General features: G+C 24.8%; 1 protein-coding gene across 6 annotated transcripts in view; it reads left to right on the top strand.

Annotated features, from left to right (window-relative positions):
- Positions 1 to 27023, top strand: part of LOC129610858 (ras guanine nucleotide exchange factor G) — a 177396-nt gene that overhangs the window by 104480 nt on the left and 45893 nt on the right. For all 6 annotated transcript variants that reach the window (XM_055523626.1, XM_055523644.1, XM_055523658.1 and 3 more), the window contains exon 5: positions 8052 to 8642. In XM_055523626.1, the coding sequence (XP_055379601.1) occupies positions 8052 to 8642 (591 nt within the window). The remainder of the gene's footprint in view (positions 1 to 8051; positions 8643 to 27023) is intronic.

The raw sequence follows: 27023 nt of genomic DNA, 5'->3' as shown, positions 1-27023 counted from the left end.
CTTAGAGCAAATAGAACTAATTATAATGAGTTGAATACACAGGTTTTGTAACAGAAATATTTTTGTATTGTAATACTAATAATTAGTGTTATTCTCTTAATTAATAATTGAACATTTCATATTTTCTGTTTATAAAAAGACTTTCTTACGAAAATTTTCTGTAAATTAGAAATTTTCATAACAATAATTTGGGTAGTTTATTAAGGATGAATTGTCGACAAGGCAATCAACTAAACTGTGACATAAAGATCTCAAAATAATCAAGCCAAGTCACTATAGTTTCACGGTGTATAGCACTTTAATTACTAAATCTAAAGAAATTTTTTAAATTATTCCACTGAGATTGCTATCGGAAGATTAATTTATATTTAATTTTTGATAGCATTGCAAAGTAATGATTCAAAAGAAAAATTGTAGACTAAAAAATTATTGGAATATGTTTTAGATATCCCTAAATTTATCTGGATATTTCTATTTATTAAAAAAAAAAATGATATCTTAAAAAAGCCTGTTGGGATTCGAGCCTTAAAGTCATGTAATTTGGAAATCTGAACCGATTTAACTAAAAACAGAGTTGAACATTCAAAATTTCTAAAAATCTTGATTTAATGAATCTTCTCTCAAATCTCTCAAAATCCTAAAGTATGAACGAATTTCATATTGTACACATTCAATTCATATACAATATTTGCAAGCTTGATATGTGTCAAAGGAAAAAAATAAAGCTCAATTAAACCAATGATTTCTAAAGCAACACTTTTCCCCTGAATAAGTGAAAATAAAGCTACAAAAAGAAAATTTATGAAAATTTTTTGTTTTAAATTTTTTCTTGGAAATGTATAAAAATAGTTCGCAGTGCAGATGTCGTTTCTTCTATAACACAATTGATTCGTAATGTGTTATAATGAACAATTCCGTATTACATAACACATAACATAATGCCAAGTAATTCAGTCACTAGCATGTAAAAGCTAGCATGTACATTGCAATTCAAATAGGCCCAAATATAAATTCCGAATTTAAGAACAAGAACACAGCATTCGGAACGAGATTCCTGCTCTGAATACGAATATGTGAGGAAGTTTTTGAAAATTTTGAATTTCGTATGACTGCTTATAGATGTGCTCTATTTTAAATTAATGAAATTTTTCACATAAAACTGTAATGAGCTGAACAAATAAAAATCTAGATTTTTGAGTGTTTTGTTTTAAAATAACTTTTATGCGCGACTTTTGAAAGGCCCTATAAGGATTTGGATTGAATTCGACATTTCATACTATCATCATCATCATAATCTGAATGTGCAATTCAAGTATACAAAAATACACATACATAAATAATGAATATTGCGCGAATAATACGTAGATGAATGATCATGAATACATTCATACTCAAGGATGCGCATAAACTAAAGCTAATTTTTTATTCTTGAGGAAAATTCCAAAAAAAAAAACAAAATTTCAACTAAAATTATTTTTTAACTTTTCTTTTCCTTTTATTTTATTTTCATTGTTTTTTTTTTTGACAAAATCTTTTCCAAAAAAGTTCGTTCATTGTCTCTCTTTTAATATTTATGAAGCCTTAATATTAGATATATGAGACATTAAATCTAAACATAGAATTTAAATATTATTAAAAATAATAAAATAAAACAAATGAAACTTTTTTTTTGAAATTTTGTATACATACATACATACAAATGCAATATAGTTTTACAGGAAAAGAACAAAACAGAATTAAAGTTATTATGGACAACTTAACTTCCGTTATACCACACAATTTTTTGTCTTTTTGTTTTTTGCTTTATACGCTCTGAATAATTTTTTATTAATGTTGCTTAAGTTTTTACATTAAAAGTGTTCTTGGTTTCCAATTAAAATAATGATAAGATATTTTATTTTTGTATGTTATCAAACATAAAACGCTCTAACTTGTGTACAACAACAACTTGAATTAGAATAAAAATGGTTAGAATAGCTAATCATGGTTAAATGAAATAGTTTCATGAATAAATTGGGGTTAAATCAATTATTCATATAAAATAGCACATTTCTTTTGAATAAGTGACAATACGTACTGCTTTTAAATAGCGTCTTGTATAGCTACTTAAATTATTCTGATATTTTGTGCAAAATACTAAAAAAAGATTGCATACTTTCAGGACAAGAACAAAAGTTAAATGATTTTTTTGATTGCATTATGAAAATTTTGAAAATATTATAGTTTCGGAAAAGTAAAAGCTATATCAAAAATTTATTGTAATGGTTGCCTTTGCTATTTTCGCATTGCAAAGAACGAGTCGTTCATTTACTTCGTATGCGGAATATAAAAATTACTTATGGTCACTATTCAATAAATTATCAAAAAGTAGCAATTCATTGCATCAAAATCATTAAAAAATATAATTAGAAGATAAAAAAGAAGGGAGAAGAAGAAAGGAGGCATGTTAGGTACAAATTTTCTTGAAAAACAAATAACACTTGCACTTGCAAATTACAATATCTAAGCATGTATAAATACAAGGTGAATTAGAAAGTTATTGAACAACAAGCACCATTGATTATAGGATCTATAATGCAACATCTATTGTAGGATGGACAAAATTTTGTTCGAAGTGTAGGTACCAAATCTCAAAAATTTGTTTGATACAAAGATTTTTTTAGAGAATTTCAGAAAATATCTCAGGTTTCTTATTTTCCGTTCCAAAAAAAAAGAAATTGCAAACTAACAGTTTTCAAAAGGGCTAACGAAAGTAGTAAATTCTGGAACAAAAATTTTATTAATTTCTGGCTCCCTAAATGGATTATATATTACATACCGTATAAAATAATATTATATACCGTATATTGTACTAGTTACTGAATCAACCAGGATATAACAAATAGTATATATATTAAGTAAGAAACACAAATGTAATTGTTATAGAATAACAAGGATAATATAAATTTAAGAAAAGAAAATTAATTAATTGTGAGCATTTGTGAATTGTATATAAGAAACATTGTTTTGTATATTTTATATTTGAAGTATTAAACTTCTTTTAATAATTTGCCACATTAATCTGTCATTAAAGAACATGGACTTTTTAATTAAATAATCATTATAATAGATGTTATATCCACAAATATATATATATATATATATATATATCAAAATTAATGTGAAACAGTTTTTTGAAATTATAATTAATTATCTATATATATATGCATATAAGTATTATATAATAATATTAATTATAGGTAAAACAAATACATCTCATATAATTTAATTATAAATCTAAAACAAAACGCCCAAAGAAGGAAGAAAAATACAAATTATTGCTAAATCATTAAATCATGATTTTCTATATATACATATATATACATATATTCTATATATAGTATTACCATATATAAAATATCCTATGGTAATAAATTATATTCTAAGAATTTGATTTCTGTAATTTATTGATTTGAAATTAATGAAAATGAAAATCTGTTTTGTTTTTTTGCGAAAAAAAAAATTCTCGTAGCTTTAATGCACATTAAATTTTTTGTATTCATTTCAAAATAATTTTATATATTTAAAATTTAATTAGCAATATAGTTAGTTACTTTAAAAAAAATATTGTATAATTTAATAATGATTTTGTTCATTAATCATAGTGTAATTAAGTAATCGTTCCCTAGAAGTATGCAATTTTTAGTTTATTTTATTGACGACATTTGCTTGAATAATTTATGATGATTGTTAAACTTAAATCTCTTTAATTTTTAAAAATTTATGAAAATTAATAATTCAATTAACTTTCCAATTATCGAGATAAAAGAATCTGCTTTTAGATTATAAATTTTAGCTATTAAATATGAGAGTCCGAATCGTTAATAATTTCTTGAGCATAAAAACTAGAACATTTAAGCTTTATAAAAAGCACCCAACACACTCTTCAAATAAATAACAGCTTAATGCCATTTTTAAAATGCTAATGTGTTTATCATCTAGGGCTTAACTCATATTTCTGTAAATAATACTTGTTATCATTATTATTACAGTACCCAAAATGCTGTTTGTCCAAGAATCGAGTTCTAAGCCCATTTATCTAAACCTAGTAGGAATGAAGACTCCAACTAAGTAAGGTTAGATAACGTGGCCCCCTAAAGGGTGTACCCTAGGTCGCCTAAGCCCATTTTGGTACAGCCGGATCTCTTGATTTCCGCCCCTTGTTCGAACGAACTCGAATTCCTTACAATCCGACTAAGATCTCTAATATTTACATCCGCTAAATCCGCCAAGAAATCTCTGCCTAGAATTTGCCAGCGCCGAACATGAGCATAGATGGTGGATCACCATTTCCTCTTCCTATTCGTCATAGTAGCATCTACAGGGATCGTTTAAGGGCCAGCCCATCCTCTTTATGTTCGTCAATCAACGTCGTCATATGTTCGTCAGAACCCTTATTACAGGACCGATATTCTCCCATTGAAGACATATCAGGTCTCTTGTCCGACGCAGCTTCCTCCTTTCATTACACGTTGTTCCATCCCATCTGTGGTTGGTACGTTCCACAATGCCTGGATTCATTGTGGCTTGTACCTTAAACTAAAGAAAACAAAAACGATATACTTTGCTATAGGTAACGTTATGAATTTCCGAATATCCTTTACTTTTGTTTTGTTTTTCGTTTTGTTATATAAATATCCGGTATCTCATTCTTTTGTTTCTTTATCTTTGTTTAACACACATACTTTTTAATATTATAAATTCTTACGGGCACGTTGTTTTTTTATGGGTCATCTCTTAAAATCAAAAAAAAAATTATTTTTTGAAAGTCACTCAAATGTGTTAAGAATGGCTGGTAAGTACGAAAATAAAAGAAAATGAAACCACAACAAAAACGTCTTTCTTTTCATAAAAATTATTTTTAAAATTAAAATTAATTAAAGTTTTGGCCTTTTTACCGAACAAAACTAAATCTTAATACCTTTTTTGTTTTGTTTTCTATAGAAAAATTTTGAAAAATAAAAGATCCTTTTTGCATTATTTCCAAGAAGAACATTAAATAACCTGAATATGCGGTGTCTTTTTCCCAAAAAAAAAATCACATTTGGGCGGCGATAAAAAAAAATATTAATCTTTTCTTTTTTCTTTTATCCTTTTTAACAATTTTATATCAACCGAAAAATTAAAACCCATGATTGTAATGACTAAGAATATAAGCGTTTCAATTCTTATTTAATCACAAAATTTATTTTCATTTAATTTTTTCTTTTTTTTCTTTCTCTTTTGCTCTCTTAAATTTTCTTTTTATCCACTTGAAATGTCCATTTTTCCGTAATTTATAGAGAAAAAGAATTTTTAAGGAAATCAATGAAAAAATCCTTAACTATGATAATTGTTTCTTTTATTCTTTTCTTTTGTTTCTATCCTGTTTTTGCTGTATAGTGGGGTGAAGAATAACAATGTATAACGTGTAACTGGGGGCACATTTAAGCTTCAAGAAAATATATCAAATGAATAGTACTTTATTTCATTGTCAAGTTATTTTTATTTATAGACTTTTCGATAATACTTTAATAATTAAAAAGAAAATATCGAATTTCCATCTTAAGGTCAAAAGAAATTTATCGAATAATATGAAATAGAAAAATTCCTTGAATGACGGTCGGTGGTGTTTTTTGTAGCAAATCGCTGTTTTTTTAATTAATTTTTGCTTTTTCTTGTACTACACTGTGAAAAATGCGTTTTTGTAAAAATAGTAGATTTACTTTTAATAATAATATAAGAGAGAAAAAAATAGCAATAATTTGGGCGTTTTTATTTTTTGCTCTCAGAATTGGAATGTACTTAGAATTAGATGTAGTTGCTCCGCTCTTAAGGGTACACAAGATGAAAATTCTTCGGTCATTTAATAATTTTTCAAATTTGAAATGTCAGAGTAGTATATACGTTCTATAAAATCGGAACCTTATATGTCGAATAAGTAGAGCTCATTCGTAAAAAGGATAACCAATTTTTAGTTTTGAACACTCTAAGGTAATAAACTAATACAAAATTTATTTTTTGACAAATCTGCTATGGTATATAAAATTAAGCTTTTTATAGTTTTAAATTGGTAGATTTAAATAATGAAAATTGTGTTCTATGAAAGTTATTTTATTATTAAAACATTATGTTGCATATATTTAGGAGAATTTTTTTAAAAAAATTATTATTGTAAAAATATTGAATTTAAGCAATATTTTCCGACGAAAAGAACATCGCTGTTACATAAAACTTACATATAGCTTCCAATTAATAAGAATGGACAAAAGTTGGCAATTTTTCCTAATTTGAGATTTAATATTTCTATTAATACTTACAAAATATTAAAATATTTATGCTTCCTTTAAGTAAATTGTGTTAGAGAATAAACGAAACTAAATTAATGAAAAATGATTTTAAGGTTAATTTACGGGATTCCTTTAACATCCTGACATTTGTCTACAATTTTTTTAATATATAAGTAATTGCCATATAATTGCATTTGTCCAATTTATAAATTTCTCATAGAAACTAATAAGTATATTCTTTCCGAGAAGGACTTACAAAAATAATGTTTCAGTAAATTAAGAACATTTCAGTTCTAAGACCATTAGTTACTTTTGGTTAAGCCCTATTCGTTTGATTTTTCAATAATTACAATAAAATAAAATATTTTCACTTAACACTTTCGAAAATAAATTTTCTTTAATTTAGTTGCCATCTATAAATACAATTTGTTCGTATCATATACAAGACAATTGAATTCCTAATAAATTTATTTTCAGAAAAGGACTCTATTGAATTTTGTTCAAGTCTAAAACAAAAACTTTTTCAAACAAGATTAATTACCTAAAATTTTTATATGAAAATTACTTGTGAACATATGGAAAATAAGGATAATTTAAATTTGCCCACATGTACAATTGGAATGAAATTTAAATGAAGACCTTGTAAAATTCAAGAATTTCACATAAATGACTCCATTGTGAGTAGCATTTGAATAAAATTCTTGTATATGCATTTTCGTAAATAAAATTTTCATATGAAGGACATTTTGTATTAATATGGCGACATTTTGCTATTTAAAAAAAAAAATAAAATTTTTATATTAAAAATTTTATTTCCAAAAATGCTTACAAAAAGATTAAAGTTAAAAAAATTTAATCAATAAATTTGTGAGAGAAATTTCACTTAAAAATATTGAATTTAAAAGTTCCCAATTTTTAAAGTTTTGAAACTTTTTCCACACGTGTATTCCAATGTAGTCTGAAAAAAAATTTTCCATCAAAAGTTTTGGTTCAGTTTTAATTGAAAAAAAATTAAAATTGGTTTGAAAAAATAAAGAAAAAATTTTGTAGAAATTTTAAAAGTTTGAATGTTTTACGAAAAATTCGCGGTGAAACTGGGAATTAAAAATCTTAGTAAAAACCTAAAAAATCTTCTCCACATTTTGTGGTATAGAGTTAAGAGTTATCATGTAATATTTTTTTTATTATAAAAATTATTTATAAAATTTGATCGTTTAAAACCTTTGATTAGGAAATTTCAAAAGCCTTAATGAAGCAAGCCTTATTCTACAAATGATGCAGATATAACGGTTTTTTCAAAATTATGGAACAACAACACCCATCGCTTCATTAAAACTTTCCATTTGGAAAACAATGCTGGAAAGAACCGTTCACATGTTCATCTTATTATAAAGTTATGGATTTTGGTTGTTTTGCTTTTGTTTTTTTTTTATTAGCGTAAAATGAAATCGTTATCCTTGACAGAAAAATATTTTTGCTTTTTTTTTTTGGATTCTTGCTTTGTGGTGGCTTTTCCTTAAGAACTGTTTTCTTTTTAATACTCATTGTTTTTGTATATAATGAAAGTAAAATTAACAACAAAAAAAAAATTATTTTTTATTTCTCTCTTCCATATTCTCCCGCCCCTATAATATTTGATGCCAAATAATCATATTAAATATTTTCTTTATTTTCTTTTTTTTAACTTATTCATTTTGGTATTTTTTGTTCTAATTCTCTTTATATTTTTGCTTTTCATTTCAGCCCGATGAAGATGTTATCGAGCTTGAACATCTTAAAAATTCTCCTTTAGATATGGCATCATTATCATTTGACAATAAAAATTCTGATGATCAAAACAATGGTGCCGGCGATAATACTGGTAATGTTGGTATTGGCGTCAATGATAATGATAGAATCAATACTGATGGATCTCCTTCTGGTAGTATAAATAGTGATGGGCGAGGTAGTGGTAATAATGGTAAAGTAAATTCTATTACAAATACATCAGTAAATAATAATATGAGAGATAGCGGTGGTCGTAGTGGTGTTGGTAGTAATTCAGCATTTGAAACTGCATTCGATAGTATTTTGGATGAACAAATTCAATTAGAAAATTTACCATCACTTGAAAAACAACTTGAAGCTGAAGCTGAAAAAGATAAAATTCAAACGGCAACAAGTCAACCGGAACGTGAAGAAGAAATGATTGTACAACATCGTCCACCACATATGCCATATCCAATAACACCACCTGATGTAAATTTACCAATTAATGTACAACAACATCAGGATAGTCAAATTGTTGAACAAACGATACCAACTGACGTAAATGTACCATCAGCTCCACCTAAGGTAAAAAAAATACTAAAACTAAGTAATTTTTTTTTTCTCTTTCTCTTAAAATAAAAATTACCATTTATTTTTTTTCCACCAAAAAATATAATGAAGACTATATAAGAATTGAAATAGAGCGTAAATAGCCATTTTATTATTATTATTTTTTATCTTCTATTTTTGTTGTTTTTGGTCCTGTGTACGTACTCATTTTATGTTTGTACGTATGTGTAATCGTTATATAAATGAAAATCTACTGCTTTACTTTTTTTACTTTTTAAATACTCGTACATACATATATAGTGTTGTTTTTTTTTATTCTGCTCCTGTTTTACGAGTTATTCGATTCCAAATTATAAAAGTTATTTGATCCTTATTTTGGTTTCCGGTGAATTTTTACAGATAATTAGAATTTAAATATATTATATTTTATAATTTAAATATTTAAATTTCGTTTAAATTATAAATTCAATTTATAATCTATATAATTATAGAGCTAGATATTTATGTATGTATGTACACGTTGAAGATAACACACTAAAGAATAACGTTACAGAAATGGAATGTAAACTTTTAGATAAAAACACAGAGAAAAAGTAAAATGAATGGAAAAAATATTGGAAAATTCTTTGTACAATAAATAAATTGAAAGAAAACTGGGAAAAACATAATTAGTTAATTTGGAAAATTTTATGGGTTTCCGAAAATGTCCTACAGGGATTTGAAAAGAAATATTGAATTAGAATATTGAATCAAAGAAAATTTTATGGTAATGCGTAGATATTGGCTATATAAGTATGTATGTAAAACACTAAGAAAAAACGCTAAGAATCCGTTAACTTAATATTAAACTTTTTAATTAAATTTATTGAAAAATTCAATATGCAAAATACAAAAAAAAAAAAAATAAAAAGAAAGATAAAATTAAATATTTAAATATCCTTAAAAAAAATTTAAGTTAAAATATTTTTAGGCGTAGTACAACCGGTTTTTTAATTAAATTAAAAAATTTTAAGATTCAGAATTATAAGATGATGCTGAAGTTTTTAAAATTTCCTACTATTTCTATTATATTTGTGCGATACTAGACATTATTTTTCGAGAAATAATAAGTGCCCTCCAATCCCTTCCCTTTTTCATTTTATCTCAACTACCAACAACTATTCACTTCTCTTTTAAATGAGTAAATTCTGAACGTACCTAACACACACAACATTATAAAAGCGCCTTAATTATAATTTATGAAATGAAAATGTAAATAACGCTAAGGGGCGTTGTTAGGTTTACGTTTTTTTCACATTTGAAACTCTATTTGCATCCTTTATGCAATTTAATATTTTCTTGAAAATTTGTACCGATTCAAAATTTCATATAAATAATTGTATGCGCCCATTGCTCAATTGCTCACATTAAATATTTCTTCCCAAAGAATAGGTGCTATTATATTTTATGATACTAATGAATAATTTTCGTAATGTGGAACTAATTCCTATATATGTATAAACAACTTAATGTAGTGCCACATTGAACAATTTGTAGAAAAATTTATTTAATTCGTTTTTCTTTGATATTTTCGTAAATGTATGTAGATAAAAGTTCTAAGACAGTTTTCAATTAATATTGTTGAAGATTTTAAAACACTTGATAGAAGGTTTAAATTTCTATTTCAAAGAATTTATGTACTCATATTAAAGTTACAAGTTGAATTTACATTTTAAATAATATTAAAGGTGTTAATAATATAAAAAATTGTTTTTGTATTCCTATTGTTATAAATGTTCTTTATATTCAGATCGGATACGTCTTCAAATAAAAAATTGTTAAAAGAAATTGTGGTTTTATATACTATATAAACATATTCAAATATTTGGGTTCTTGTGTGTTGTGTGTGTGTGTTTTGTATACTTTAATAAAATCGATATTTTCGTCTTTGGTTAAAATTGTTTCGTGTATTTAGAAAATTTCATTTCAAGAAATTTAAGGTATATTTTTCTTATATTTTTTTCACATCATGTGGAACAAATTTTATGATTACATTGATTAATTTAATTTTAACTTAAATTCCATATTAATACCACTTTTCCAAAAAAATTTTAAAAATAAGTAAGCTTATTGATTTCACTCTGTCCGTCCGTTCGTGTGTCTGTTTACAAAACTTCTACACTCTTGAAGATAGAAAGCTGAAATTAAATATATCCATAGATCTTTACCAGAAACGTATTTTCGTAGAAGAAAATATTTTACCTGTCTGCCTCCCTCTAAAATTTATAGCCCCCTAAAACCCTAAAAATGTCATTTTTTAACTATTTATTGCATTGACACCATAAGTATTTTACAAATTTTTCAAAAGGAAAAACATATAATGGCCGGCTTTTTCTAACACGACTTCGGTATTTGACCTTTAAAAAAAATAAAATTGACGTTGAAATGTACTGTTATTTAAAATACATTAATATTAAAATAGAAAAAACTGAAATTTTAGCAGCTTTTAGAAACTAACAAATAGTTCATTTCGTTAAAAGATAATTTTGTTTAATCTCCGCGCCCCCTCTCAAGTTTTCGCCTCTCATGCCATTAAAAAATATAATTATTTTTCTTAACTTTCGCAATTAATTCGAGTATTATACTAACGTCTCTTTAAATTCTTGCTCTTTTATTTCAAAGATTGCATACATTGCTCATCCTAAATGTATGCAATCTTTGAAATGTATTCGTGCATGAATGAATGTAATTTTAGTAATGAAGTACATGCATTGTTTTTAAAAGCAGTATTTTCACTTTCTAAAAAGAAAGTGCTAGATTTATAAACCATTGGTTTGACCCAACTTTATTTTTTAAACATTCACAATACTTAACCTCTTGTACTTTTTTTATAGCATAAAATTATATTTTAAATAAATTATTTTCCTATATATTGTTATGCCGTTCGGAATTTTAATTTTAATTTTACAAATTGTAAAATTACTTATTTTATTATTAATATTAATAAAGTTGGCTCAAACCAATGGTTTGTATTGTAGAATTTTTCCCTTCAACAAATGAAAATACTGCTTTTAAATATAGTCTATGTATACTTACCACACTATTAAAATTATTTTCATTCATATACAAAATTATTTCTAGGATTGCATATATTTTAGGATGATATTTAGGATGAACAATTTATGCAGTCTTTGAAATAAAGTAAAAATTCATATAAAGAAGGGTTAACATAATACTCGATTTTAAAGGTTAATTGCCTGAATTAAGAAAAATAATTATACTTTTTAATGTCATGGAATTTGCTGTTAGCTTCCTGCGTTTATAAAGATTTGAAAAAGCTTGCGGTTTCGGAAATATAAGGCGTCAAAAATTCAAATTTTATAAATTTCATGACTCGATAACTTGAGCGGTAAATTTGAACGGCCATTTTGTTTTTTTATAGTTCAGCTATAGTATGCCCCGATAGGAGAAACAAACCACTGCCTTTCTTCGTTGGCAAAATTTGAAAAATGCTTATGGTTTCATTGCAACAAATAGTTAAAAAATGACATTTTTAGGATTTTAGGGGGGTATAACTTCTAGACGGGGGGAGATAGGTAAAAACTTTCTTCTGGAGAAATAAGTTGCTAATAAAGATCTATGGACATATTAAATTTCAGCTTTCTATTTTCAAGAGTGTAGAACTTTTGTAAACATCTCCAAGTACGGACGGACGGAGTGAAACTAATAAACACTTTTTTCAAAAATTTTTTGGAAAAGTGCTAAAAATAAATGTAAAATTTTCATTATCCTAGTAACTCTCTTAAAATAAATGCCCACAATATTTTCGTAATCAATATTAAATCGCAAATATAATTTACCTAAATACTTAGGCTAAAAAATTAAAAGGGTGAACAAATTTTGTTGTTTTTGCTTTGTCATAATTCTGTTCTTGAGTGTTGTCTAAAGACACAGCAGATTTTTCAGTTTTTATTTAAGTGTTTATTAAAAATTTTATATTTAAGTGTCACTTAGAAAATTTTTTAAATAGTCGAAATTATATTGTTTGACCTTTTCATATACAGCAGATTGTTTCATGGATTAGTGATAATCAAAATTATCAAATATTTAAATTTTTAACCTTAATTAGTAATGTTTTTTTTAAATTATAAAGCTATTAAAACTATACAGAAATTGGAGTCTAACACTTTTCCGAAAAAATCTCAAATTGGCAAGAAACTTATTTCGAAAGTATTAAAATTCTTTAAATGGGTTTTTATGTCGTATTATATAACCCATTTGAATCTTCAATAGAATTTTTAATAATTTAATGGAAAAGGTTTGAATTTTATGTTATGTAATTATGATAATCATTCTTTGATAATGAATTTTATCATTCTCTGCATCACCATCATTCTCTGAAAAATCATCATCCTCTAAAACACCAAAATCACACAAATGAGAAATTTTGAAATTCTTTGAACGTGTTTTCGGGTACATACCATAAAACTGAATTTGAAAAACAAATGATTTGAATTCAAGCTTCACTTCTAGTAATTACAACTAGTACAAGTACTTCAAAGCTGCTAATTTCAATAAACTTGTCATTTTTTAAATTTTACTTACCAAAGAGAATTTATTGTTAAAAATACTCTCTTGAATTAAGAAATTTTCCTTATTCTCGAATAAAATGGTGGTATTTCTCATATTAAAACAGCAGATTGATCAACATTGTATCAATTATTTTTCATATTTTTTTTTTTAATTTCAGTTTCAGAAAATATTCTCTTTAAATAGTTCTACTTATTTAGCTTTATTCTATATGGTTTCAACGTAAGTCTTTGATTCTCTCTTGAAATTCTATGATAAAAACACTAATAGTAATATGCAACTTGTTCAAAAACCTTAAAAAAATATGTGTATGTTAATTTTAACCAGATATTTTGATGTACACATGGCATATCTAAATTGCTATTTGTTAATATTCGTATAAACTCTATGTATTTCAAGAGTTTTTCAGCATTTTCGTTCTTTATTCAATTTGTGTTAAACATAAATTTTACATATATTCTAGTAAATATCTAGTGGATATTGTATTATGGGAACGAAAATTGCATATATAAGCCAATTACAGCGTAAAACCTAAAATAATACAACCGCAACTCATGGAGAGCTCATTACAATCCAATAATAAACTCTTATGTCATTAACATTAATTAGCAAATTTTAAAATTTAAATTAATTTTCATATTTTTTTATACAATTTACAAAAATTATCTATAGTATACACGTACTACCTAAATACATATTGGTAATTGTATTAAAAATATGGTTTAATTATTTGGAAATTATAAATGTAAATAAGGAAAATGTCAGCATGAAAATTTTCAATTTTACTACCAGAAAAAAATTAGAATTTTTTTTTGTCTAACATTAAATTTGCATCAGTGCAAATCCATAAATAATTGAAAAATTGTAACATAAATATTGAAAGATTTCCGCAGTACGGACTTTTGTCAAATTATTTGAATTTCATTTGTATAGAATATGATTTATATTCATAAAATTTATATTATAAATTGAATAATAAATTTTTCAAAAGTGTCATTTGTACATTTTTGTCTTATATGGAAGAAATGAATAATATTTTCTAAAAATTAATGTTCAAAGTTTGATACGGTGCCTAACTGCTGTGCAGATATAAAAAATTCTCTTTTATTATAATTTTATTCATGTTATACATATTATTTATTTTTGAAATAATTAAAAATTTATAGGAAATTTATATTTCATAAAATACTGCAGTACGGCAATCCTTATTCATTTCTACATGTTTTAAGGTGCAGATCTGCACCTTAAAACATCATATAAAAATTTGAAAATTTCTTCATACTATTAGCTACAGAATTGTAGGTGAGAAAAAATTTATAATATTGTTCAAGGTTATGTCCCCCGTCGCATAGGTGTCTAATTCCTTTTATTATAAAAATATATTTCAAATTATATCATAGCGAAACGTATTCTATACTCAAATCTACAAAAAATAAATTTAAAGAAATATTTAAAATTTTTATTCAAAAATTTAATCTATTCAGCGTTGATGAAACATAGAGGAATCGTAAAGGAAAACTTTATATTCTTTATTAAAATTAATTGAAATTAACATTGAGGAAATATAGATTTTAGAAAATGGAGTGAATGATTCAAAATATAAAATAATTCAAAATAATTTTATTAAAATCAAATGATTTTTAAATCAACTCTAGAAAATTTTTTAAAAGAATATTTTATAAGAGGCTTAAAATTAAATTAAATAAAATTGACAATATTTTCTCTTCTTTAAATAATAGGAGAATACTGGGAGTACAGATGAATAGCAAATAACTAATTAAATTGAATATAACAAATGGAATTTATTTCAAGAATTTTCTTATTGTATTGGCTGACATGTTACTGCTGTGTGTAGATTTTCAAATAATATTCTCAAACAAATTCGAAATTACTTTTTTAAAGTCAAGAGCTTTTTTGGAGAAATCGGAAAAAGTTTCGTAATAATTTAAATAATTAAATTTTGTTACTTATAAATTGTGATAGTCAAGAATAATTTGCTCTTGAATCTTGTGTTTATGCACATTTTTATGCAATCGAGATAATTTAAGACACACATTAAAATGTGTATAAATGCTGAAAATAATGATATTTTTCGAAACGTCACATACCCTACATAATGTGTAGAAGTTAATTGAAATAATAACAATCAACATTTATATATATATATTTTGTATAATTTTTTATCTATGCAATATAATGTATTACACCAATATATTGCTTAAATATTAATTGGTTTTCTGAAATTCTCAATTGAAACTTTGTAAATATTTTATAATGATTTGTTACTGTTAATTAATGTATTTCAATGAAATAGCAGATTTTCGAGAATAATATATTCATATATAGATAGGTATAGTTAGAAAATCGTTGAATATAAGCAATTGTAATAGTAAACACTAATAAACACACTAATAAACAGTGGATGTTCCTCTCACATCGTTTTTAATTGTGTTAAACAAGTTGATTTTCATTTTCATTTTATTTATAATTTTGTACTTAATTTTTTACTAAATTGAAAATAATATTTTTAATCATACATAAATATTTTTTTTTCATTTGTGAAAGGAAACTATTCTAATTTGTCTTTTTATTTGATGGTAAAATTTAAATAAAAAACTAAAAATTTCGTCAAAATTAAATTACAAATGGAAAAAATGTATATGAAATTGAATTTCAAAAATTATTTAATTATACATTTTGAGCCATTAGTAAGATTTTTCAACAATAATGAATAATGTGGAAAACTTGAGAGTCAAATATAATAATTATTAGCTACTGTTTAGAAATTCTTGTAAAATATATTACAATAAACGTGATCTTTTAATAGAAGATATAACACGATGTTTTGCTATGGTGTACATAAAGAAGCATGAGAATTAAGTGTTAAAGGTTCTTTAATAGGGTTAGAATTATCGAAAAGTAGTTATGAAAGCCATAATGTTCCAAAATTATAATTTAGCCATTCGTTCAGTATTCAATCTAAAAAACAAGGCTACACTCTTTGAAAAACTACATTATACTTCATTATTGAGACCCTGAAACTTAGTTTTAGGGTCGAGTTTGAAATTTTTTTGTACGAAACCAAGACGTTCCAAATAATTTTCTAACAATCTAAATTGTACCTCACAATTTTCTACGGGAATTTTTATAAACTTTTGAAAGCTAAAAGCAACTTTCATTTGAAAAAAAACAGAAAAATTTTGTTACAAAAAAAAATTTAAACTTACAAAGCATTCTTTTAAGAAAACATTGGCAAGTACCCTAATGAGAATACTTCAGCATTTTTCTTGGTACATATAAGAATTGAAGATTTTCTTCTTTCTACAGAATTCAATTAGAAATCACATCAATTTAATCAATATGTTTTATTACTCAGTTTTCTCGGAAATCACTGGCTTGACAAGACCTACTTCCCTTATTATCACTTTAAAGTATTTACTTGGTCCAATTCTAAATATGTAATTGTGCTTAATCAATAATTAAAATATAAATATAATTTAGGATTATTAATTATGGTTTCTCACCATATTTATTACATTTTTCTTAACTGGCTGTAGCTCATATAAACATACTTAACCCCATTAAAATGGCGTGTTCTTTCTTTTAATCGTTTACTTTTGAAAATATTTATTATGAAAAGTCATGAACTTATGAAAAAAGAAGTTTCACGTATTTGAGTGTAAAATTATTCACACAAAGATTCAAAAAGAACTGCAAAATGAAAGTAAATTTACAAAAAATGGAGAAAAAAAGAGTACCGAGTATAGATAAAGAGATGCTTTTCAATTTATTTAAAATTAAAAACACTTTGATCGCTTTATTTATTTTAAACAAAAGGGGGAATAAAAATATAAAAAGGTGAAATTTGTTGAAAAACACCATTTTTCATTTTTCAATTTCTTTTTTGTAACAGGAAGAGAAACAAGAACAAAACTGAATCTCTTTAATTTAGAAAAACTTTAACATGCAAGTTACTCGTATAATGGTGAATTTTTTAAGTGAACTCTCTTTGTTTTATAATAAATTGTTTATTTTGGATTCGGAATCTTCATTCATGCTGTACGTAAACTATTTAATATAGAGAACTGAGTAAAATATTCATGTTACGAGTATATAAAGAGTCTATCTATATATATGTAGATGTACACATTTGTAAATTTCGAATTACTCATAAAAATATAAAAGTGTATAACAAACGAATGTGTTTGTCTATTTCGAATATTTATTTTAATTCTAATTTTAAATGAAATTTGTGCAGTGAGTCTATAATGGTATTTTTCCTTTTGGATAGTTTAAAATTTAAAATTTTATTTTGAAGTTTTTGTAAATAAAATTGCAAAATTTTACAAATTTTTTGTTAATTTTTCGTTTGTTTGTTTTGATTTTTATACTACTATTTTTATAAAAAGGATGTGAAACTAAATATGAAAGCGATTCCAAAGGAAAAATCTTTAATATTATTGTATATGAAGTTACAATTGTATGATATAAGCTTTATGAGAAAAATTCATTATGATTTTGTATAAAAGTTTCATGCGACTGCATTTGGTTTAATAAAATATTTTGAATTGTTATGTTTATAGTGTTCTTTATAAACTTTTAGTTTTATTCTTAACTTTTATAAAGAAGAAACTAACTTTAAAGTTACAAAGACAAAGCGAATGGCTGCTTATGGCTACATTTTCGAATACATTAAGATCTATATCTCTTGATTTGACATTCCAAATTATTATAATTTTATAATAGTATAATTTTGCTTACGGTTAAGACTCTCGGGACCCAAGTCCTTCGCTATTATTGCAAGTAGCCTTTTGATAAATTTCTTCTCAAACCTATTAAAATTTTTCTTAATATACATCAAATTTCAGTTAAACAAAACCTATAAAATTAATAAAACTATAATTATAATGTTGTTATTTGGAGGCTTTGGGCCTCACGGAACTGTTTTCCAAAAATTTGCAGAACAAAAGTTTTAGGTCTCGTCGGGACATTTTCAATATTAACGTTGAACACCAGATACATGAACATTAAGTAATAGTACCGTACCTGTATAGCCAAGGCTTAAAAAGCTTTAAAAATCAATTTCTTTTACACGCGCACACACTTATTTTCATATTTTTAACATTTATGTAGAATGAATAGCATCTGTGCTATTGATATTATACTGTCTTTCGCAGTTTCTTCTTTTTTCTGAATTTGTAAGAAGAATATGAATTCCACGGAAAAACAAACCCAAATACTCACAAAATGACTAAAATTTAAATTTAAGAGACAAACATAAAGAATTCCGACGATATGTACATAATTATTGTACTATGGTTAATAAACCTAGGAATTTATGTTTTCCCCTATGTACTTAAAATTTCAACTTACTAAAATTAAACACCATTCTTATCTGTCAAAACATGTGAAGACAACTAGTAACAAATATTTTTCAAAACTTGTGTGATCTTATTTAGGAAAAATTTTTGGAATTCTTATGAAAATCACGAAGAAAAATGGACTCGATTATTTGTCTGATTTGAACTATTTTCCAATTTTAATTAAAATTATTTTAATTAATTAGTATAACACTTAAGTTTTTTCTTAAATTTTTAATTTTAAATAAAAAATATTTATTCGAATTTAATCAATAATTTTACCATTTAATTAACATATTTAAAATCACATATTAACATATTAAAAAGAAATGAAAACATAAAAAGTTAATCTCTAGGATTTAGAATCGAAATCCTTAAAATAATAATAATACAAGAAAAATAAGAATAAGAACAAAACAACAACAAATGAAAATAAGAAGAAAATGTTGTTATTTTAACACGCAATTGAGTATTTCTTATCAACAGTTTTCTACGACCCATTTATTTAAGGGTCGTAGAAAAACTCCATTTACTAAAGGAATATAAACTCGATTGCTGTTCTCCTATTCTTTTGTGCTTGAAAAGAGTATTATTTCTTAATTTTATGATACATTTATAAAAATTTTAAACAACAATAAAAACCGTTTCATTATTTTTCAATTTTGATTGTACCATTTATGATATTTAGTCGGAAATAATAACTGACTACATTTTAGTAAAGGTTAAATTTTCATTCAAAACAAGTACAAAGTAGTGTTTTCCGAAATAAATGTGATTTGTTTATAATAGCTTAGACGCGCGATTATGATTTAAGCTAGATTTCTATTTTAGCCGGTTTCCAGTACCAGTCGTTTTTGATAGCTGAATAGCCAATCAGGATTGAACACCACGCTTATTTTTTGCAGAACTAAAGAGTCGCTTTAACTTTACTTTTGAGCGCATTTTTTATTGACATGGCATTTACCTTTTTGCTTTATGCATTTATAGAAATTTGGAAAAGCTTGCCATTTCGGAAAAATAAAGTGCCGAAAATTCGAAATTTTAAAAATTTCGAGTGATGATAATTTGAGAAGGGTTGAAAGTGGGAGAAATTTTCTTTAAACGAAATAAACTATTTATTGGTGTTTAAAAGCTGCTAAAATTTCAGACTCCTAAAATTAGCAGTCTAGAAAAAAGGTGAATTTAAAAATTTATACATGAAATTTCATCTTTCTACATTGAAGGATATAGAAGTTTTGTAAACGGGTCCACGGACGGACGAACGGGCTAAGTAAATTAATAAGCACTTTTTTTTCAGTTTTTTTTTTGGAAAAGTGCTAAAAACGAAGAAGAATAGAAGTAGGCTATAACTTAATACATAAAAATTACACTTAAAAATCGGATACGTGACGAAAATTCGGCGAACGTGGAAATTGCGTTAATGACCATGGAATTTTTCACCATTTCTCATGTTTGACGGAGTCACTCTGTGTTTGACAAAACTTTGAAGTCTTCTTATTTTTGTTGTGTAAATTTTGCTTTAAATTTAAGCTGATTTTTAATATTAAAAATTTATTTTACGTTATGCTAAAAACAAATTTTTAATTCAATTATAAATAATTCATATTATTCAAGTGTGGTTACACTTGATATAACAGAATAATTTCTAAGAATTTTTTATTTTCCTCAAAAATAAAAATTTATAAAATATGATTTGAGGTTAAATGGAACATAGTGTTAATGACACAGGTGCTGTTTATTCTGTATAAAAGTTAATAAAGTCTTTACGTATACCGATGTTATACACCTAATAATTACATACACACATATAACATTTAATATTGTAAGGTATGTATAACACATTTACAAATTGTATACTTAGCATGTAAACATAAACAAAATCAAAATTTATATTTTTATAATTATATGTGCATACATAATTTGTGTAAGGCAAAAAAAGAAATTGTGGCGTGCCACCAAAAAATTTTTCAACCGGAATAAATCTAATTTTTAGCAAACAACAGCGCTAAACCGACATGTTTACAAAATATAATATTATACATAATCTTCTTAAATCCGTTCTTATTTAAAATCTGGTGCTTCTATATAAGTATGTATGTATGAAATTTTAGGCATATATGCCTTCATATACAAATATTTATACATATGTGTATGTATATGTAAATATATGTTAAATTAACATTTATTAGCAAGTTTGTTCGAAAAATTAAAAGTTTTAGAATTTTTTCAGTAAATTTTGAAAAAAATGTGGCTAATATTTATGACTTGTCTGTGTGTTCGTTCCATCAGTTAGTTCGTCTTATTCTACAGTTTCAAAGATAGAAAGGACGCAATTTTGTAAACGAAAAATTCATTTTTTTACAATATCCTTAAAGTCAAAAAAAACCTTATTTTGTGAACTCATTCAGATCCTTTAAATTTTCAGAAACTTAGGGAAATGTTCAATTCTCATGTTTTAAATATTGTTGAAATTGTAAAACATTAAAAGCTCAATCCGAGAGGTTCCGGAAAATAAACTTGAAACAGCTATAAAAGCAAACTTACAAAATGTTTTTTCTAAATTTGAACGGACGTAGTTAGCCGCCTAGAGCCGACCTAAATCTTTAAACGGTAATGTGCTACTTTAAAAACCACTATATATAGTCCGGTACATGTTTACTATATTTGTATATGAGCGTGTAAATAACATAGTGATATGGAAATTTTTTGGTAAATAATATCAACTTAATTTTTTTTGTTCTTCTTTTTTTTTTTTGTTTTGGATTATTAACCATTTATTTTTTAAGTAATCCTTCTCTATTTGGCTATCAGATTTTCGTTGTCCTCGTGGTATATAGTAATATGTTTACACGGGATTACGATTTATACAATATGGTTGATTGATTTTTATAACAGCAGCCGCATGTATGACTATATAAACATAATTATATATGTATGTGTGGTATTTATTATGCTTGTTTATGAAAAACATATTAAAATTTTAAAAATAATATTTTTTTTGTTAATCTTATAATTTTTAGGTATATACAAATTTGACGGGAGAAATCGATTTTTTATTATGTAAACACTTGGCAATGTAAACCCTGTGAGAGCACATACGCTTGGTAGGGTTTAATGAACTGTTTTTTTTTATTTTCTTATTTTGTTTTTGCAAACTGGAAGTACATAGAAAAACTTCTTTTAAACTTTAAAAAATTAGAAAGAATTGCATTGTACATGCATAAAAAATTGAGTTTTCAATTCGAAATAAATTCCGAAGGATCAGTTGAAAAGAAGGTAAAGACTAGCCGTTTTTCAGTGGCATAAATTGATGCCATATAATTTCTTTATGAAATTTAATTTTTCTGGTAAATATTTGTTTTCCAAATTGAAGAAGCAATTACAATTCAAAATGTGCTGGAAATATTGCCATAAAAATTAAACTAATGATCTTTAAAATCCAAGTCTGAAAAAAAAAATTACTTATTTCTTATATAATTTATTTTCATTAATACAAAAATAGATGTTAAAATATTGCATACTTTTAGGGAGAGCAAAAAGTTTTCACAAATAAAGGGCTGAATATAATGTTATATATTTTTCGTATAACATTTTATATTTTTCGATAATAAAATAATTTACCGCAAATTTTATAAAAATTTGAAAATGGTTCAAATTTCTAGTTTCAGAAAAATCTAGGCGCCAATAATTTAAATTTTACTAATTTTAAGAGGTGATAACTCGGAAGGAAAAGAATGAGAGGAAAAATTTTCTTATGAGAAATTAATGAAATAAATTATTTATCAATCTTTAGAAGCTGCCAGAAATTTTTAAACCGTGCTGTGAATTTACTGTCTAAGAAAAAAGCGTTATCAAAAATTAGAACAAAAAACGGATTTGAAATGAAGGTCAATTTCACCGGTTATTTTCTCATTTCACTGTTGAACTATGCTGCGACGCGGTGGACGAATCATGGCGCTACATTTCCAATTGTGTTTAATATTTTTTAAATTCAACAATTGCAATTGTTGAATTTAAAAAATATTTGTTATTTTGATACGTTAAACAGTTAAAAACATGATTTTTATCACTTTAGGAGCTATAACTTTTAAACGCGGAGAGCTTTGTAAAAAATTTGTTCTATTTCTCAAATTTCTGGCATACAATTTTTTTTGTAAAAAAAAAATATACACGAACGGACAAATACTCATTCTCCAATTTTGTTGGAAAAATTCGAAAAATATGCACATCTATTTATACTGTTATAAATGGTTACATAATTAGGTTATTATTGATTTTTATAGATTAATTTATAGCTATTCTTTATAACATGTATAAAAGTATTTCTATATCACACAAATTCGCGCTTACTATGCTATCAAATAAATTAAATAAAGTTCATATTTTTTGAGTGTTTATGGATCCTATATACAAAATTTGTAATTTTGGTATATTTTGTTCTATTTATAACAGTTAGTTAGCTTAGGTCAGGTCCTACAAATTCATTAATTTCACCCGTTTCTAAATAAATAAGAATATGTTTTTGTGTATGTATTGCTATACGTTCAATGCTCAATTTTATTTATGGATTAGGAAATAAATTTCTTTTTGCCGAATTGTGTGTTAAAGTTCAATAAATTATATTTATTGACTATAGTGCAGGTATATTTAATTTGAAATTATATTTCTTGGAATAATATTAAATACATACATATATATGGTGTTATATTTTACATGCATAGTGCGATGAATTATAGATCTACTATTTTTATTTATTTTTAAATTAAAAATTATATTGTAATAAAAATAAAACAAAGTTTTTTAATTGATATTATAAGACTTTTACTATAATTTGTTTATTTTGAAATATTTTCATATAATTTGTTGAATAATTCAAGAACAGGGTTAAAAATTTTTTTAAAATATGCAAATTATTCATATTCTATGTAAATATCCGATATAAACAAGTACATTTACAATAATATTTTTATACTTGGTGAAATTATTTAAAAATTTTTTTTATACCAGTACGTTCTAAGGGTATGATAAATTTACTTTACCGTTTGTAACGCTAAGAAATAATGGTCTGAGATATAGACTCAAGTATATGTTTTTAATCAAAGTCGAATTCTGAGTCGACTCTTAGTATTGCTTAGCCAAGTTCATCAAATTTTCACAAATGATTTATTATAGTCAATGCATAATTGACACGATCAATTCTATTTTTTCTCGTTTGTTGTTTTTAAAATAATTTTGAAAAAGCTTTCAATATTTTTTTTTTAATTTTGAAATTGAAAACAACTCCATCTGCTGAAGTTAATCTTAAATTGGTATTCCTATTAAAAGCTAATTTCTCAAACGAGGATCAAATTCAATTCAAAATCTCAGTATGTCCTCAGTACAATTTAGATAATTCAATTGAACTTTTGATCCATCTGATTTTAAAAGCATAACATTGAAAATTGTCACCACGAATTTGATAATAAATCCGGTTCTTATGATTGGCATTATATAAAATATTAGTCAAAATTGTTAAAACTCGTTTGAACTGATTTTCACAAAAAAATCTCTATCAAGACTGTTTTGAGAATGGAACGGTTAATGTCTGGAACTTATGGCTTTATCTTATGGTTACTTTTTTGACAATTTTTAAAATAAATGGTTTTTTTTTTAAATTTTAAAAATAAACTCTATGTCATAGTACGATAACTCATCTTTCTGAAAATATCAGGTGTCAGCAAATGGACTTTTACCACGGGTCGAATTTATATTTTTTACTCACATACATACCCGATTTTCTTTAAATTTAATATTTAAATTCTGTTCATTAAAAGAGTAAATTTTTTTCCAGAATGTCAGTGGTTTGGAAACAGAACTTTCACTAGAAATCACTTCAACTTTTGAAGTATAACTTCTTCAAATAATTGAAGAAGCTTGCAGGGAAATTAGATCGCCGAAAATGAATCTTTACTTTAAGAACCACATTTCCATCTTGCTAGATATATTAACAGAAAGGGTACCTCCCAACATTAATAAAATTTGAAATAATTGTAAAAATTACGTTTTCGAAGGCGGTCAGTAACGTGCTACTCATATCAGATTAGATTAGATTCGATTTTTTAGTTCTTTTTTTAGGTATAGAGATAAGAAAAAGTGCAAATTGCTTTACTAAAATATTTAGTAACCTTCGCATTTGAATTGATATTTCAGAATGTTAAGTAATTAAATAACATAGTCCAATATTATTGGAGATAGTACGTTTCAACACTGCACGATTATAAAATATTTGTGTTTAATATGAATATTAGACGTACTTATTTCTCTTTTTATATCTTATACAAAATAATTATACATAGTATAATAAATTATTAAATGTACAGTCACTTATACTTGTGCATGTAATGCTATCTTAGGTATAAATTACAGTTCAGTTTTTTAGTCATAAAAATAAAGTCGAATAATTAAGTTAAAAATAGTGTATTTATTCTTTAATTATCTAAGAAATTCAGAATTACAGAATTTTTCAAATTCTTTTCAAAATTGATTTTTAATTCTTGATCTTGTTTTACTCATCAAAACTGTATAATAATTGCGATTTGTATAGGCAGTTTTGCTTAACTTTTACAAACATTTTATTTTCTTGATTACAATAGAAACGTGAAGATAAAATCTAATTTAAAAAACACATTTAAATTTCAGATTTGTGTACATTTAATTAAAATTAATGTAAAATTAATATTCTCAAAGTCATTACTGGCATTTGGAAATCTCTATTTATGTATATTACCCTCTCCTCTTTTAGAGAACAAGTGAAACTAAATTTAAAATTTAATATTCAAATTCTTTTATACTTTATACACAAAATTTTATTTTTAGTTAATTAAAAATTATTTTCTATAAAAGTCTATTTTACTTATATATTATGGAAATGAATAATTTAAAGAAAATTTCTAATGAAATTTTCATTTTTTAACAAGATTCTCTTTAAAATCTTTCTCATTTTTTCTCTATTTTTTGTATAAATTTTTATTTTACTATTGTTAAAAAGGAAAAAAAAAATTTAAAATTCTCTTTTGGAAAATTTTAATTTGTAAAAATAATAAAGAAATATAAGTACGTACATATATACAGTTTTGTAGTGTAAACTATTAAAATAGGAAATTTTCATATTATATGGAGAAAATAAAGAAAATTTTTCATCTATATGAGAAATAATTTTGAATTTGAATTAAAATACATAATGAAAATTTTAGAAAAGTTGTTAACATTTCGTAAATGAAAATATTTTTTTGAAATATTTTTTTAATATGGTATACATGAAAATGGCATGCATGTATTGTACATTTACTATAATTTTTAAAAATTTTCCAAAAAAAATATTAAAATAATAATGAAAATTTTGAACAATAGCTTCCTTTTCTATATAAATTCGAAAACTGACACATACGAGTATTTTATATGTGTGTATGGAACAATAAATTTTAATTTATAAAGAATATTTTAAATACTATAGTTAGCATATATTCAAATTTTAGAGATTTTTCTATACGAATTCAAGATTTAAAAAAAAGTGGGAATAGTCACTTCAATAAAGACAATTTTTATTAAAGTTTGTGCTTATTAAATTATAAATTGTTGCAATAAGAAAAGAGGAAATATTTCGAGGGCATATCCAATTCGATTGCAATTTTATTCATTCTATTAAATTTTAAAATACTAAAATTTGCTATATGCCTAATTTTATACATTCAAATATGATTAATGATTAATAAAATGAAAGTTTACTCTATACGCGCGTATAGAATGACTTCTAAAAAACATGTTCTTAGTACTCGAAATGATAAACAGAAATTTTACTCGTATAACATACATTCTATACGAATATACAGTAATTCCACAGATATTATTTTGGGTTTCGATTTTTAAATATTAACTTTACTATAGGAGCTCGTCAATTGTGTTTCCTCCTAATTTTTTACAAATTTGTGCGCATATAACAAATTAAATATTAAGAAGCTTCTCATACCACTTTCATAGCACGCTGTAAATTTTCTTTAATGTTGAATTACAAAAAAATCCCAAAAAAATTTAATTTTCAAATGATTTATAACAGTTCTTCTGCGTAATATATAACATTTATAAAAAACCATATATAGAGTAATTTATTACAGAACAAATTGATAATATCGAACAAGAAAAATTAAATAATTATAGTTGATTCAAATTCTTCCTTAAATTCATTATTCAATAATTGAAATAAATGGAAAAAGACTCTTCTTTTGTAAAAACAAAAAACTGATGTGACCAGCACATAACCGAACGCAACGTCCAGTTTTAATTAATATTAACAGACAAACAAATTGCACAAGATGACGAACATATTACAAAAACTAGTATCCTCATAGTTCACGTTCCTCCAAAATTAGAATTTGATTCTTAAAAGACGCTCAAAAATTAAATTTCAAGGAAAATTCGTTTATTAATTTCA

Source organism: Condylostylus longicornis, unplaced genomic scaffold (assembly GCF_029603195.1).
Source record: "Condylostylus longicornis isolate FDR11 unplaced genomic scaffold, ASM2960319v2 ptg000004l, whole genome shotgun sequence".
Lineage (NCBI taxonomy): Eukaryota > Metazoa > Arthropoda > Insecta > Diptera > Dolichopodidae > Condylostylus > Condylostylus longicornis.
The sequence above is the reverse complement of the archived record's forward strand: the minus strand, read 5'-3'. Positions and strand labels throughout refer to the sequence as shown.